Source organism: Rattus norvegicus, chromosome 18 (assembly GCF_021556685.1).
Source record: "Rattus norvegicus strain SHRSP/BbbUtx chromosome 18, alternate assembly SHRSP_T2T, whole genome shotgun sequence".
Classification (NCBI taxonomy): Eukaryota; Metazoa; Chordata; class Mammalia; order Rodentia; family Muridae; genus Rattus; species Rattus norvegicus.
In genome coordinates, this window is record NC_141551.1 from 4290283 (window position 1) to 4304912 (window position 14630).

General features: G+C 46.4%; 1 protein-coding gene across 20 annotated transcripts in view; it reads right to left on the minus strand.

The window, feature by feature from the left end:
• Window positions 1-14630, minus strand: part of Osbpl1a (oxysterol binding protein-like 1A) — a 205195-nt gene that overhangs the window by 160342 nt on the left and 30223 nt on the right. For 14 of the 20 annotated variants that reach the window (XM_087592207.1, XM_087592205.1, XM_087592225.1 and 11 more), the window contains 1 exon segment: window positions 937-1048. The exons of the other annotated variants lie outside the window; for them this stretch is intronic. In XM_087592207.1, the coding sequence (XP_087448333.1) occupies window positions 937-1048 (112 nt within the window). 20 annotated transcript variants of the gene reach the window in all.

Here is a 14630-nt window from a genome sequence, read left to right on the forward strand (position 1 = left end):
TCTAGCCTTACAGCAAAGCCTGGACCATTCAAAGGCTAATCCCATTACCTAAGCAGGGGAGTGGTTTTGTTTTAAACTGTAGTGGAGAATTTTCTCTGCACTATCAAAGGCTCATACATCTTCTTAAATGCAATTAAATCTCTGGTGTTTATAGCAATTAAACCAATCCATCAAGAACTGAGTGTTGGTATTACAGCACAGTGGGGTCCTGTGGAAGCTGAAGTAAGACAGAAATCTGCTGTGTGGACATACTGATGCACAAGTCCGGACAGCAGTGTCCCTGCCTTCTCCTGTCTCTCATTATCTCACTGCAGCAGCTTATCTAAGCCAGGCTGCCTTGTGTCTGAATTTTCTACTTCTCATTTTGTTATGCACTGAAAATGTATTTTTAACCTGCTATGTTCTTTTATAAGTGAAGATTTTAATAGTCATAAAGTAAATGCTACAGCTTGGATGTGAAATGTTCCCCCAGTCTCTCGTATCTGAACATTTGGTACCCAGCTGCTGTCTGTGTTTTGGGGGCCATGAACATTTGAGAGGTGGGACCTTGCAAAGCAAATGGATAGGTGAAATGGGTCTTGAGTTTCATAACCCAGCCCTACTTCTGGCCCTGTCTCTGCTTCCTGTGCCTCCACAGTAAAAGAACAATCCTATCACATGCTCCCAGCACCACGGAGCCACCTGCATGCCTTCCTGTCATACTGGATTTTAGCCTTTCACACTGAGAGCAAAGGACATCTTCCCTTCCCTATGCTGCTTCTGTCTGCTACTGTGCCACAAGTGACAAGCAGAGTGAGGGGACAAAAACGACACCTAAGCGATGACTCTGTGATGACATCAGCAACAGAGGGGTTTGCCGTCATCCACATCGGTGCCACAAAAGTGTGTTTAAGCACCTGTGGCCTTAGCAATAATAAAAGAAAGCACTGTGCTTACCTTCAAGCATTTGTCTGATTTCTTTGTCATGGGTGGCTTCTTTTGCTGTCTGTCCACTTCCATTTACGACAGTAGTGTCAGCATTATATTCTAAAAGAAGCATTACTAGCTCCTAAACAACAGAGGAATTATTATGTTGTTATTAGGCTACGGCTTTATTATATGACAATCCTTTTTCAAATTAGCGATTGCTATAATTTCTAAATTAGAAAAATATATGTAAGCATCTTATCAAATCAATTATGCCTAAAAATTCTGCTAACAACTTATAATTGCTTAAACAACTCCTAACCCAGAATGAATATATAGACAATTTTTTAGTTGACTTTTAAAAGTAAATGATCTAGGGGCTATGGAGACAGATCAGCAGTTAAGAGAACTTGCTGCTTGTAGCCAGGACCAGGTTCACATCCCAGCATCTACAGGATGGCTCACAGCCATCTGCAATCTCTGCTCCAACAGGCATGAACATGGTATACATTAATGCACGCCGGCAAAACATTCACACACATAACAGGAGAACAAGTAAGTTTAGAGAGAATTCAGTACATTCATTCATTTTTATAAGGCCCGATGAAAATAAGAATGTATAAACTAATTTCAATATTTTAAATATTTTCTAAAATGGACAGAGTGATAGGGCGAATCGCGCTGTTAGAAGTCAATATTCAGGAAGAAAACACTAGTCATGTTTACTCTGCATGGCTAACTTTTAGAGCAATACACAAGTCCAGCAGCACTGGAACACCACACAACCTTAGGCAGTGACACAGAGGGCCCAGCGACAGACACATGGCCATGCCCTAGGATCCCTGCTCCCAGGGAGGGCGGCCACATTCAGCCTGAAACACACAGAGTGAGGTCCTGTCACACCACCCTAGACTTTTCCTCCTTCCTGTAAGGCCATAAAATCTACATTATTTTTAAGTATTTATACAGTAGAAATGCTTAAATAATGTTTAAGCTATAACAAAACTAAGTCTACTATCTTAGTTACTATATGATAACCACAAACATCTCAGCCTATTTCTTTCCAGACCAAGCTCCTCCCAGTAGGCTTGGGCCTTCCTATGTAGCCCAGGCTGGCCTCAAACAATCCTCTTCCCTTGCTTTTCCCAGAAGATAAGGCCACAGGAGATACACAGGGAAACAGTTACGAAAACTACTAGTGTTTTACTAAAGGAATTTTTTTTAAGGACACCAGTATTTTGCATCATTTTAGAGGTAATGTTTCATGAAAATATTTCATGTGAGAAAATGAAGAACCCAGAGCCTGGTAAAAATTACTTAGCAAAATTGTGGTGATGGTGGTGCACACTTGAGAGGCAGAGGCAAGCAGAACTCTGAAGTTGAGGCCAGCCTGATCTACAAAGTTAAATTCCAGGACAGCCAAGGCTACACAGAAAAACCCTGTCTCAGAAAAAAAAATTACAAATCATGTATTTGGTAAGAGACTTTTACACTAACATACAAAAAAAACCTGACAACTAACAACAAAAAGTCCAATTTTAAAATGCAAAGAGGAGAGTATGGCAGCATATGCCTGCAAACCTAGCAGTGAGAAAGCTGAAGAAAAAGGATCATGATGAGTTCAAGACCAATCTGAGCTCCATACTAACATCTTCTCTCAAAGACCAAAACTGATCATTTTTAAAATAAATAAAATGGATGAGATAGCACTGGAACAGTCTGAGACGCCCCTCACCGGACTTACTTCCTAAAACAGGGCTCCAAGTCTACTTAGCCACCTCAGGTGTAGAAAACATGCTCTCAGAAAAAAGAACTAGCATTAAAATATGGATGTGTTATCCAGAGTCAAAATCAGAACTCCAGGAGGCACCCTCAGGGGCCGGTGTCCACATCTACCCCACTGACATCACTGAGGAGGCACCCTCAGGGACCGGTGTCCACATTTACCCCACTGACATCACTGAGGAGGCACCCTCAGGGACCGGTGTCCACATCTACCCCACTGACATCACTGAGGAGGCACCCTCAGGGGCCGGTGTCCACATCTACCCCACTGACATCACTGAGGAGGCACCCTCAGGGACCGGTGTCCACATTTACCCCACTGACATCACTGAGGAGGCACCCTCAGGGGCCGGTGTCCACATCTACCCCACTGACATCACTGAGGAGGCACCCTCAGGAACCGGTGTCCACATCTACCCCACTGACATCACTGAGGAGGCACCCTCAGGGGCCGGTGTCCACATCTACCCCACTGACATCACTGAGGAGGCACCCTCAGGGACCGGTGTCCACATCTACCCCACTGACATCACTGAGGCGCCCAGGCGTCTCAGTAGACGACGTGGCTTGTGTTTTCAGGGGCGTTGCAGAGTAACTCTGCTTACGGCTGAGAACTTCCTGTAAGCCCAACTCTGCTGCTCTCGGACCCATCCAAGGCTACCTGCCTTCTGTTCACTGCAGACACATCATCTCCCTCAGGCCTCAAGATCTGGAAGTCTTCCTCTAGTCCTGAGGTATCCCTGGACTTGAAGAAACACCAGCCGCACTTATATTTCCCTAACTGATAGCCTTTCAGTACCTCCCCAATTTTCCTCATGTATTCACACTGTAAAAGGCCCTACAGAGAAAGCATTCCTAGACAGCAAATACTGAAGGGAAAATGGAAATCTACCCTGTAATTAGGGTTTGGGGAAGGTGCTACAAAAACCTCACAAAGACAAGGCTCTGACAAAATTGAAAGGGAGATCTTGATGCTCATTGGGACAACCCCAGTCTAAAGGTCAAAGTGTAAAGTCCAAAAAGCCAGGAAAATGCCCGAGGAATGAAGCTTAGATAAAAAGCAATGAGTGCATTCCTCCTCTGGAGTATAGAAGCAAGAAGAGCGCACAGTGAAGTAACTGCCCTGACACAGGCACTGCACAGGCCTTCAGTGTGGCGCTCCGAAGTCCCTCTGTAGATGCAGACATCAGAGAACTGAAGACGCAAGGCAGCTGACAGGAGGACCTGGAGGCCTGAAGAGAAGCATGGGGCGGAATCACAGGTTCTAAAATAATCCCCTAGGAAGATCAAATGAAGCCAGAAAAGCAGACAGATTGGTTGAGGTGGAACATTTCCAGAGAAAAGAGAAAGTTAAGAAAAACACGGAGAAAGGCCTCTAAGGGAAGAACCATCAAAGCAGCCAGAGAAGCAGCAGGAGACAGACCACGCTGACTCCTCCCAGAGAAGTGCTCAGCTTGTCAGACTGCAAAACATGAAGATAGAAACCCCGAGACTTAACAAAGACAGCAACATCCCAGAGACGCAGCTAAATGACGGCATGGAGAACCAGCCTGGAAGAGGTGCCAGGGAAGTTGAAATGAGTGGAGAGTCCTGCTCGAAGCAGGCTCGGTCCCTGCACTATGTAAAGTAGAACGCAGCCTCTCACCTTGCACCTGCCACCACTCCACCTTCTTACCCTCCTCAGCCCTCTGCTACCCATTCTCAGTGTCCCCTCCCCTCAGTGGAGGGAGGGATGCCGTCCACTTTTCTCCCTAGGTCTGAACAGTAACTACTTTTGAACATTTATTCATAAACAAAATGCTTCCCTCACATATTTCTGGCCAAGAAAGCACTTCAGCAACTTGTCTAATAAGTCAGAAGACCAAGTCTTCGTTCTGGTCTTGTGTCTCAGTGAATGCCCAGTAAAGGCAGGGACTGTACAGTCAAGGTCCCAGGAAAACTAACACAGTTGTCCTCGTGTCCCCAGTTGCCCTGACCCCACCCTGTGACCCACTGTCAGTCATCACTGATCCCTATGATGCTGTCACCATCACTCAATTCATTCCAGGTGAAGGAAAGGTTTTCACACCCATGTTGCTTCAGAAAAATTTCCTACAGAGTAATTCACATAGCACAGATCTTACCCTGTAAATGCACAGGATTCTTTGGCCTTTAGTATGGATGCTCACAGAATCGTGCTGTCATACACACTACCAAATATTAGAACATTTCGTCACCCTCAGGAAACCTTTCTCTGCATCCCCTAGCAACCACTCAGCCACATTCTGTCTCTAAGAACGCCCCTCCTGAACATTTCAGTGAAAGAAACATACAGTGCTTGGCCGTATGCTATGGTTCCTTTCTGTCACGGTTCTACTTGGGTATGCGCCAGGGCGCCATTCCTGTTGCTGAAAGGCTTTTCCACTGCCGGAGAGTGCACCACACCTTGCTTAACCGTTAGAAACCGATGATGACTGTTTTGTCTGTTATGAATGGTGCTGCTAAAAGCATTACCATATTGATTTTTAAAACTTTATCTTAAAGTAGATTGTAAATTTAAAAAAATGACACACAAAAGTTAACCAGACCCAAGGGGTATAAAAGTCAATGAATTTTTACACAATTAGAATAGGCATTTGGAAATTGTAGAGCTTCACGTTGGATTTTATGCTTTCACTATGGAATGTATTTTTATTAATTCAATCACTATTTACAATGAAACCCACCACAGAGCTGGAACTAGGAGAACAATTAGCTCACTTCTGCAGCTCAGGTCCGCTATCTGCACTTACTAAGTAAACACTCACAGAACTCTGTGAGGCATCAACTATCCCAGCTCTGTCTAAAACTACGGTATCTCGGCAAGACACTGATAAATGTGTTACACAGACAGGTGCAAAAGTGTGGCCCTCTGCACAGCATAAACTCAACCAAGTTCATGCCACAGTGACAATCAACAGCCAAGTTCTACTCAAGTTAGAACGGGACACAGGGTTGATTTCACTTCTGTAATTGGGTCTGAGAGCCAGCACTGACTTTAGTAAGTGGAGACTGTGCTGTGGACAGAACCTTCTCAGTCCTCTGAAGGGCTGGATATAGTCACCGCACTCGTGATGGTGAGGGGACAGTGAGGCAGGACTGCCATGGTTTCAGGGCCATTCTGAGCTACTGGTAAGTTCCAGGCCAGCCTAGGATTCAGTATGAGACTGAGACAAGGTTAGAGGAGGGAGCTGGGTATTTCCTGGAAAAGTCGTCTCCATGGAGCTAAGCCTGAGCATGGTCTATACATTTTAAACAATCCTCACAAGCAGGGACCCAGTCTTGAGACTTCAGTGAGCTCTGCCAACAACCGAATGGGCTTCCAAGCGGCTCTAAGCCCCAGAAGAGAACAGGCCAGCTAACGCTTTGAATTCAGTCTCATGCTGCCCTGAGCAAAGAAGATAGCTAGGCTATGCCGAGTTCTCCACTAAATCTTAATGATGATCTCAGCAGCAAAACTAACACAGCCGTGAAGCCTGAAGGTGAGCAGCCTTGGGATTTATGTCGAGGGAAGATGCTCACTGCCAGTAGCATGTTCAGCTGAACATGGGCTAAACCTGAAGGTCCATGTCCCAGCGACCATTCAGCAAGTATGGTCAAGTGAGTGTTCAAGCCAAGGGGACAGGCACAAGTATTCTGTGAGAACTTCAGGAATCTTCTAAGAGAGACGCTATTGTTCTTGTACCATTTTTGCTTCCTCTAACATGATTCCGGAATTTTCTGGCTCTCATACCAGATGATAACAGTCTGAGCCACACTCAGAACAAGACAAAATCCCTAGCTGTGTAACCTGACTGGACTTTCACATGAGAATCACATGAGAAGAATACTGCAATGTGAGTTCCTACTATTTAGGTTCTTCCCCATTGTACCTTCATCTGCAACACTTTCAATGATTAGATAGTGCAGGAATTAACACGAATCACAACTGGAGACTTGTCCCCACCACCAAAAGCTAAAAGACAGTGACCAAAGCCTTCCAAATCCCAACAGATGATTCTCAAACTATCATTCAAGCAAAATGGTAAAAGTTACTTTCTAATATGGGAATTCTTTAAAAGCTGATATGCCAGGCAGCCTTTCCCTGAATGGCTGTGCTTAAGACAATTGGAGACCCAGGAAATGTAAACTCCACCCAGGACAATGGTGGGCAGGCTTCCCAGGACAACATAACTGCAGCCACAGACTGACAAGCAGAGGACAAGAGGCTCGGCTAAGAGGGGGTCATTATACAGGACATACGGTTAGAGATAGAAATGGCAGAGAGAAATCTGAAGTGCTTACAAAGATTCTAATGATAAATGGAAATAATGAAGAATATTCAAGAAAGCATTAAGTCCAACAAAATGAACTATGTAATAAAGAAAACATATATAGGACTCTCTTCAGCTAAATCTGGTGTGGTCAGAACAATGTATTTAACTAAAGTCCAGTTACAGATTAGATTAAGAGATTAAGACAGTAAGGAGGCCTAAGCAGGGATTAAGGCAGGGAGAAATGAAAGGAAAAACCGTGCTGAGGAAAGGAGAGGTATTTTTCCTCAGGATAGATGCTGGTTGGTCAGCCATGCTTAAGACAGGCAGCAGTTCTTGAAATCGGTGGGTTTCTTGGAGAAGAAGGAAGAGGAGGAGGAGGAAGAGGAAGAGGAGGAGGAAGAAGAGGAAGAGGAGGAGGAGGCAGAGGAGGAGGAAGAAGAGGAAGAGGAGGAGGAGGAAGAGGAGGAGGAAGAAGAGGAAGAGGAGGAGGAGGAAGAGGAGGAGGAAGAAGAGGAAGAGGAGGAGGAGGAAGAGGAGGAGGAGGAGGAAGAGGAGGAGGAGGAAGAGGAGGAGGAGGAGGAAAAGATGGTGGTGGTGATGGTAGTGGTGATGATGATAATGATGGAGGGCAAGGTGATATAGAGGAGATGATGGGGACAGGGAGGAGAAGGAAGTCGGTGGCGACTGTGTTGGGAGATGCAAAGGAAATGTGAGAGGGGCTGGGAATCGATATGACCAAGATACAGTGAATACACATCAGATTCTAAAATACACTTGGGCTGCTTATCTGCAGCTGGAGACGGCTCAGCAGTTTAGAGCACCTGTTGCTCTGTGAGGTTTGGGTTCACAGCACCCATGGGCTGGCTTACAGCCATCTGTAACTACAGGGGATCTAATGCCCTCTTCTGACCTCCACAGACAGCAGAACATTCATATATATAAATTGTTAAAAAAAATGCTTATCTGCCAGAAACAAATAAATACAAATCTAACATTTAAGAAGAAACACAAGAATCAGTAATATAACAACAACAACAAAAAGAGAAGTATTTCACCTGAGGAGCTAAAAAAGAATTTGTTCTTGATATGAACCACAAGGGACAGTTAGAGGGTCACCAGTTTTTCATTATAAAGCATCTTAATATTAGATGGCATTTCAAATACATATGTGTACATCAACACACATAAGGAAGAATTAAAGAATATGAAATACTGGCTGACTCAGATAATGCTTAATCAGAGCCCCCCTCGATTAGAAGACTAGACGGTGTCACTCACAACTGTAAGAAGGAGGAATGGATGACAGGTGACATTTTGCCCAGCTGGGAGCATAGGAAATCAGGAGGGCAGCTCAACTGTGGCAGGTTCAGGAGAGAAGAGCCTGCTGCGGGCAAAAGGGCACGGTGGGACTGGGGTATGGTTCAATGGAAGTTATTGCCCAGGGTGTGTGAGGCTCGAGGGCTGATTCCAGCAGCACCAAACACAGTAAGATAAAGAAGTCCATGACGAATGTGTGCCTCGAGGTTACCTGCTGCCATCTCCACTTACTGCCTCAGAAAGGCTCGTCTGTCGCTAACTCTCAGTCCTCCCAGCCTTGACTCTCTGACCCCGCTGCGGGACCATAACGTCATCCTGTTGGTCAGATCCGACCACAGATGCTTGGAACGCCGCTCCCCATTGCAATCAGTGCGCTCACATGCAGCAGTCTCTCAGAAAGGTCCAGACCACAGAGTGAGTACTCATTAGTGAGGTCCTCAGTGAGGCCTGTACACTTCATACCCACAATTCCCTCCTTCAGGACTCTTGAGACATGATTACCTCATGCATTTTCTAGCCTCTCGTACTTTACCCAATCTACTATGCTCAGTTACTTTAGTCTGTGGCACCTGGGGCATCTTGCCATTTCATACTGGGGTCATCGCTTGTCCACACTCTGAGGACTGTCTCAGAACGGCTCAATTGCTATCAAAGAAAACCAGTGGACCATGGTCAGAAGCTGGAGTGTACAACACAATACTACCTAAGCCAGCTTCTGGAACCAAGCCACCTTTGGACTATTTAATCAACTATTCACGAAAGGAGAAGCCAAAATCTATGTTAAAAGCTTACACTATTCCTAAGCTGTTCCCAAAACGGTCACTTTCTGAAGTAACTGTATTCTTAGAAAAGAAGAGCCATCAAACACAGCACCCGGTCTTACATATGAGGTCCGGGCTGACAGACAAGAAGTGTCATTAGGACCCTTTGTTCAAAGAAAAGAAACAGCACCCCAACCTAATTGGGCTCACAGTGTGTCCACTAGGTCCACAAACATAGCCAGGCGGCCTTCTCCTGTCCCTCTGAGTAAAATTGGTGCAGACTGTTTCCACGGCCTTAAAGCTGCCTTCGTCCAGCCTCCAGCCAGGGCAAGCCAGAAGCCATCCCCTGTGCAGACAAGAATGGCAGAGTTAGTAGCATCTTTACAGCCCAAGAGAATGGGTGGGGACCTGTCACTGTGCAGCCCCCTGTGCAGCGTGCTCAAGGCTATGCGTTTGACCAGCACTCGGTGGCTAACAGCTTCCTCCAAGGTTAAAGCATTCCATCCTGCAGGAAGCTCTTTAAACAGGAAAGTAAAGAACTCACATTAGTTCCTGCGACTTCAGGGCCTCAGGTAAGTCCCTAAAACTGACCAGATTCACTCGGCCCATGAATTCACTCTCCCAGAGTAAAGAACAAAAGCCGGGTCCCTGCACAGAGCAGACCAGCTTCCTAGAAGCAGCAGGCATTAGCCGAGCTGCCTGGAACAGTTTTAGACCAGTCACTTAGAAAGGACACTCTCCTGACTGCCGAGCTGCCTGCAGCCTGCACGCTGTGTGCAGGTGTCCAGCTTTGTGAGCTGTCACCCGTGCTAGAGTGGGCTTTGGTGATGGAGCTGATTTGACTCATTTCTGCTTCTCTCAGGAACCCCATTAAATTCCCTTGTTTTGTCAAATTGGAATTTGGTGATCTGAGTATTTTAGTCTGTGGTGGGTTCCCTGTCTGGAGCAGGAGGACCTGTGTGCTGTGTCTCCCCAGGAAAAGTCCTGTCACACAGCAGTTCATGAACAACAGCCATCGGACACTGACATTGTGGAGAGGCGAAGAGTCACGTGAGGGGTGCACTGATGACACTTCCTATCACATTTCCACACCATTCACCTGTCCACCACAACCATGGACACCAAATGCCAAGCAGAGAACACAGGGGACTTCCGCAAACCCAACCAAACACAAGAGGCTCGATGACAGCCACTCGGCCTCACGTGCTGCTTGCTGGAGAAAGGGATACGTAACACATGGTGCACGGCAGCTGATATGGAAAACCTATTCTTTCCTATCCCAATCAGGAAAAAGATCACGGGCAGCCTGCACTCACACAGACAGCAGTATACGATTACAGCTCCCCTCATCCACTGAGCAACTGTGGGGCCTCACAGCAGTCTACCCCATCAACTAGAGTATCATTGAGCAACAGACCTAGAAGAGCTGGGGTCAATCTTAGGAAGAAGGAAGGGGCCTTGCCATACCAGTCATTTTTTTCTCAGACCCGTGGGTAATGCCAGGATATTTCTTCAAAAGCAAAGAGCAGGCTGACAGGATGGTATTTTAGCCAAGCCTGATGACCTGAGTCCCACTCATGGTAGAAAGAGAAAGCCACTTCTGCAAGTTGTCCCTGACTTGTCTATGTGTGCTGAGGGCTGAGGTACACGTGCCTCTCAAACACATACAAATAAATAAATGGGAAAAAATTAAAAGGTATCTGGAAACACAGTCCAGAACCCCTAGCTAGCATGTGTGACTCTGTGTGCAAACACACACACACACACACACACACACACACACACACATACACACGAATTACAGTGTCAAGAACCAGCAGGTAGAGACAGTCACCATAAATGTTGAGCCTGACCATCAGAAAGAACAGAGACCTAGAGGAGATGGCTAACAGACACTGTACAAAAGCTCCGGGAGCCTCAAGCCCTCATGCGCTACGTGTTTATCCATTTGTTGTTCAAGGCAGACTTCCTATGCACTCCTAACCGACCTCCGATCCCTGACCCTGTCTCTGCTTCCTCAGGGAGAGGATTACAGGCATACATCATGATACATAATCTTGTCCAATGAGCGCAAGCAGGCAAGGGCAGTGAACAGAAGGGTACCCAGGGCCGAGAGCCGGAGTCACTCCCCAGGAAACCTGTCAGGAAAGGTAAAAAAATCCAGAATGGACACTAGGCCACAGGAGCTGCTTCTGTTATACATCCAGAGTAACCACGGTCCAGCAGCCTTCCCACAGACGCTCCTCCTGGGAGAGGAGCACAGGTGCCCTGAAGTTGCTGCCCCTATAGATGGATGAAGACATAAACCTCAGCTAAGCTACACGAGGGTAGGTTGTGGGAGAAGCTTTGATCACTGCCAAAGTCCCCTGGAGGAATGAGAATTCTGACTGCAGGTTTGGGGAGTGGCTAGGAGACAGGCTTCAGCAGCATGGGCTACCAACCATGGCTCGCCTTCACGCCTCCAGAGCGGTCCCGCCTCCAGAGCGGTGTCTCCAATACCTAGCAGTAGGAGCTGTAAGGCGCTGCTCTTCCCCAATGCTCCCCACAGCGGCTGACCTAGCTTCCGTCCACTCCCGACACCTCAACCTTCCTTCCACAGGAGTGACCCCACAGTACAGAGCTGCTTAGTGCTGATTTGCACCTCAGCTGCTTCCCAAGAACAAAAGGCAATGCGCCTGTCTCTGTATGGACAGCTGGTTACCGAGCAGTGAAACAACACAGTCGAATTTTGAAGGTGTGAGACACACCTCAGGCACAGGGGAACCCTTACGTATACTTCAGGTCACATATCACTCTGTCAGGATATACAACTCCGAAGGGACAGTACATGAAAAGCATTATTTTAGATTTATTGAATTCCAGTAAAAATGAAAGCCAGTGTCACAATCCAAATATTTACTATACTTATTATGTCACTATTTTAAGCAATTTACAAAAGTTATAAAGATTCTAAAATTATAAATGCCTCTGAAAAATAAAGACAGGAACAAATGCCACACAGATCACTGAAAGAATTGTTATGCTGACTTCAAGCACAGGACACTAGGGGGCGCTAATATACCAAGAAAAGATAAACATGCACTCCCCCTCCCTTCATTTTTGGCAGCTGAAATTTATTTATTACAGAGTGCAAGGATTTAAAAGAATTTTACAGTTGGGTTTTTTCCTTTCAACTCAATTTTATTTAAAAATCACTTAATTTCAAGCTTATAAGATATTTAAAATTATATGCATGGTAAAAGATTATAAGATAATTTGTAGTTTTGTGAGCACAATTAGAAATTAAAATCTTTATCTAATCTAATTATACTTAATTATTACATATATAAGCTTAATATTTTAATATAATATAGCCATTTATTTTAGCTAAATGTTACCTGATCATAGTTGGACTTTCAGACTAAGGTCCAATTTAGCATGGTCACAGATCTAGAGTTGAAGAAAAGAGTAGAAATGCCCGGAGTATGACAGTGGAGCACAGAGGATGGCCTGACAGCTCTAAGGGATCAGAGTGGGCACTGACAGCTCTAAGGGATCGGGATGGGCACTGACAGCTCTAAGGGATCAGAGTGGGCACTGACAGCTCACTGACAGCTCTAAGGGATCAGAGTGGGCACTGACAGCTCTAAGGGATCGGGGTGGGCACTGATGGCTCTAAGGGATCAGAGTGGGCACTGACGGCTCTAAGGGATCGGGGTGGGCACTGATGGCTCTAAGGGATCGGGGTGGGCACTGACGGCTCTAAGGGATCGGGGTGGGCACTGACGGCTCTAAGGGATCGGGGTGGGCACTGACAGCTCTAAGGGATCGGGATGGGCACTGACAGCTCTAAGGGATCAGAGTGGGCACTGACAGCTCACTGACAGCTCTAAGGGATCGGGGTGGGCACTGACAGCTCTAAGGGATCGGGGTGGGCACTGATGGCTCTAAGGGATCAGAGTGGGCACTGACGGCTCTAAGGGATTGGGGTGGGCACTGATGGCTCTAAGGGATTGGGGTGGGCACTGATGGCTCTAAGGGATTGGGGTGGGCACTGATGGCTCTAAGGGATCAATGCAGGACATCATGAAATGTGCTAATTCCTTGGGAGCAATCCTGGCAAAGCCTCACTGGAGGGCTGAGATATACACAGCAGCAACTCTGACACAAGGTATAAGATGAGTGGAAATTTGAGTCGGCTCAGAGAGACCTGGCAAAGGAGAGACTCCCGCCAGCAGCAAAGAATCAGGAACTGAGGGAGACTCAGTAGAGAAACAGGTCTGGATCATGAGGGAAAGAAATGGAGGCAGAATGAGAAGTCCAGGACCGTGAAGAGGTTGTAAGAAGTCACACTGAGACTCAGGAAGAATCGCACAGCGTGTTAGAAAGGGAGGCGCCTGTCTCAGCTGTGGTTAGGGTTTCCCGTCTGGTTTCCAACAGCAAGATGGGAATCAGAATGCCCCGACATGCAGGGGTGGCTGGTGACTGACACAAAACACCACTAGAAGGATGGAACTCTGGAGCCATGTGAATGTTCGCTAAGTGACAAAAGCCCGTAAACAGTTATGTGCCCACAGGAAGCACAGCCTGCCAGGTCACTTCTATTATAATAGAAGAGAAATATGAAAATTTGGGATGAGTGACTTCTGGCTGCTTTTAGGGTCCACTAAAGATTATCCTGAAAAGAGGCTGCACTGAACAAAACTACCTGCAAGAACCATGTCATGGTCCTGGGTGTGCACTGGGGACTCGACAGACCCACGGAACTGTAAACGGAAGCAGAAGCATTGTAAGGAGAAGGGGCAGCCTCAGTAGGAACTTGCCACGTGGGGCTGCTTCCCCGCAGAGAATAGCTTTCTATCACTGTTTTAGCTACCACACAGCTGGGGCTTTAAATCAGTCCTACAGTTGCACCCGGCCTGAGCTCTGAAATGCAGCCCAGGGGGTGAAAGCAGTGAAAGACGGAATCCTTCCAGAAGCTCTGTCAGGGGTTTGTCCCCAGCTGCTCAAGCTTCAAATGCTGTCAGTGCTCCTTGGTTCATGGCTGCTTCCTACGATTTGCAAGCCAGAAGCATAGCATCGAACTGGACAAATTTCTCTCTGAATCAACTCTTCTTCTCTCTCTCTCCCTCTCACAGTCTTAAGGACTCCTGGGATAGCAAAGCCCATCTTTCAGTCAGCTGAATAGCCATCTCAGTTCCATGCAAACATATCAAAGACATATCAAAGCACATATCAAAGACAGACAGCTTTGAAGCTTACCCTATAAGCACTGGGCTCCTCTGTCATTTGCCCTAACAGAGCGATCCTAGAAATAAAAGAACCTGTATAGAGTATGTATCTTCCCATAGAGTCCCAGATACTAGAGGACAGCATCATGTGTGGGAGACATAAGAGTGGGCTTGTCAGGAAGAAGCAAAGTAAGAAAGGGCTGAGCTCTAAGCACTGCCCAAACTAGGCTCACAGACAAAGTGGAAGTCAGGGAGACTGAGTTCTCAAGCCCACTGCTACCTAGACACTGGCTGACCGCCAAGCCATGCAGATGCAAGGATGATATGGAAATACTCAGAAATATTATAGTACATCTTTTTAAAACATACCAGAGGAG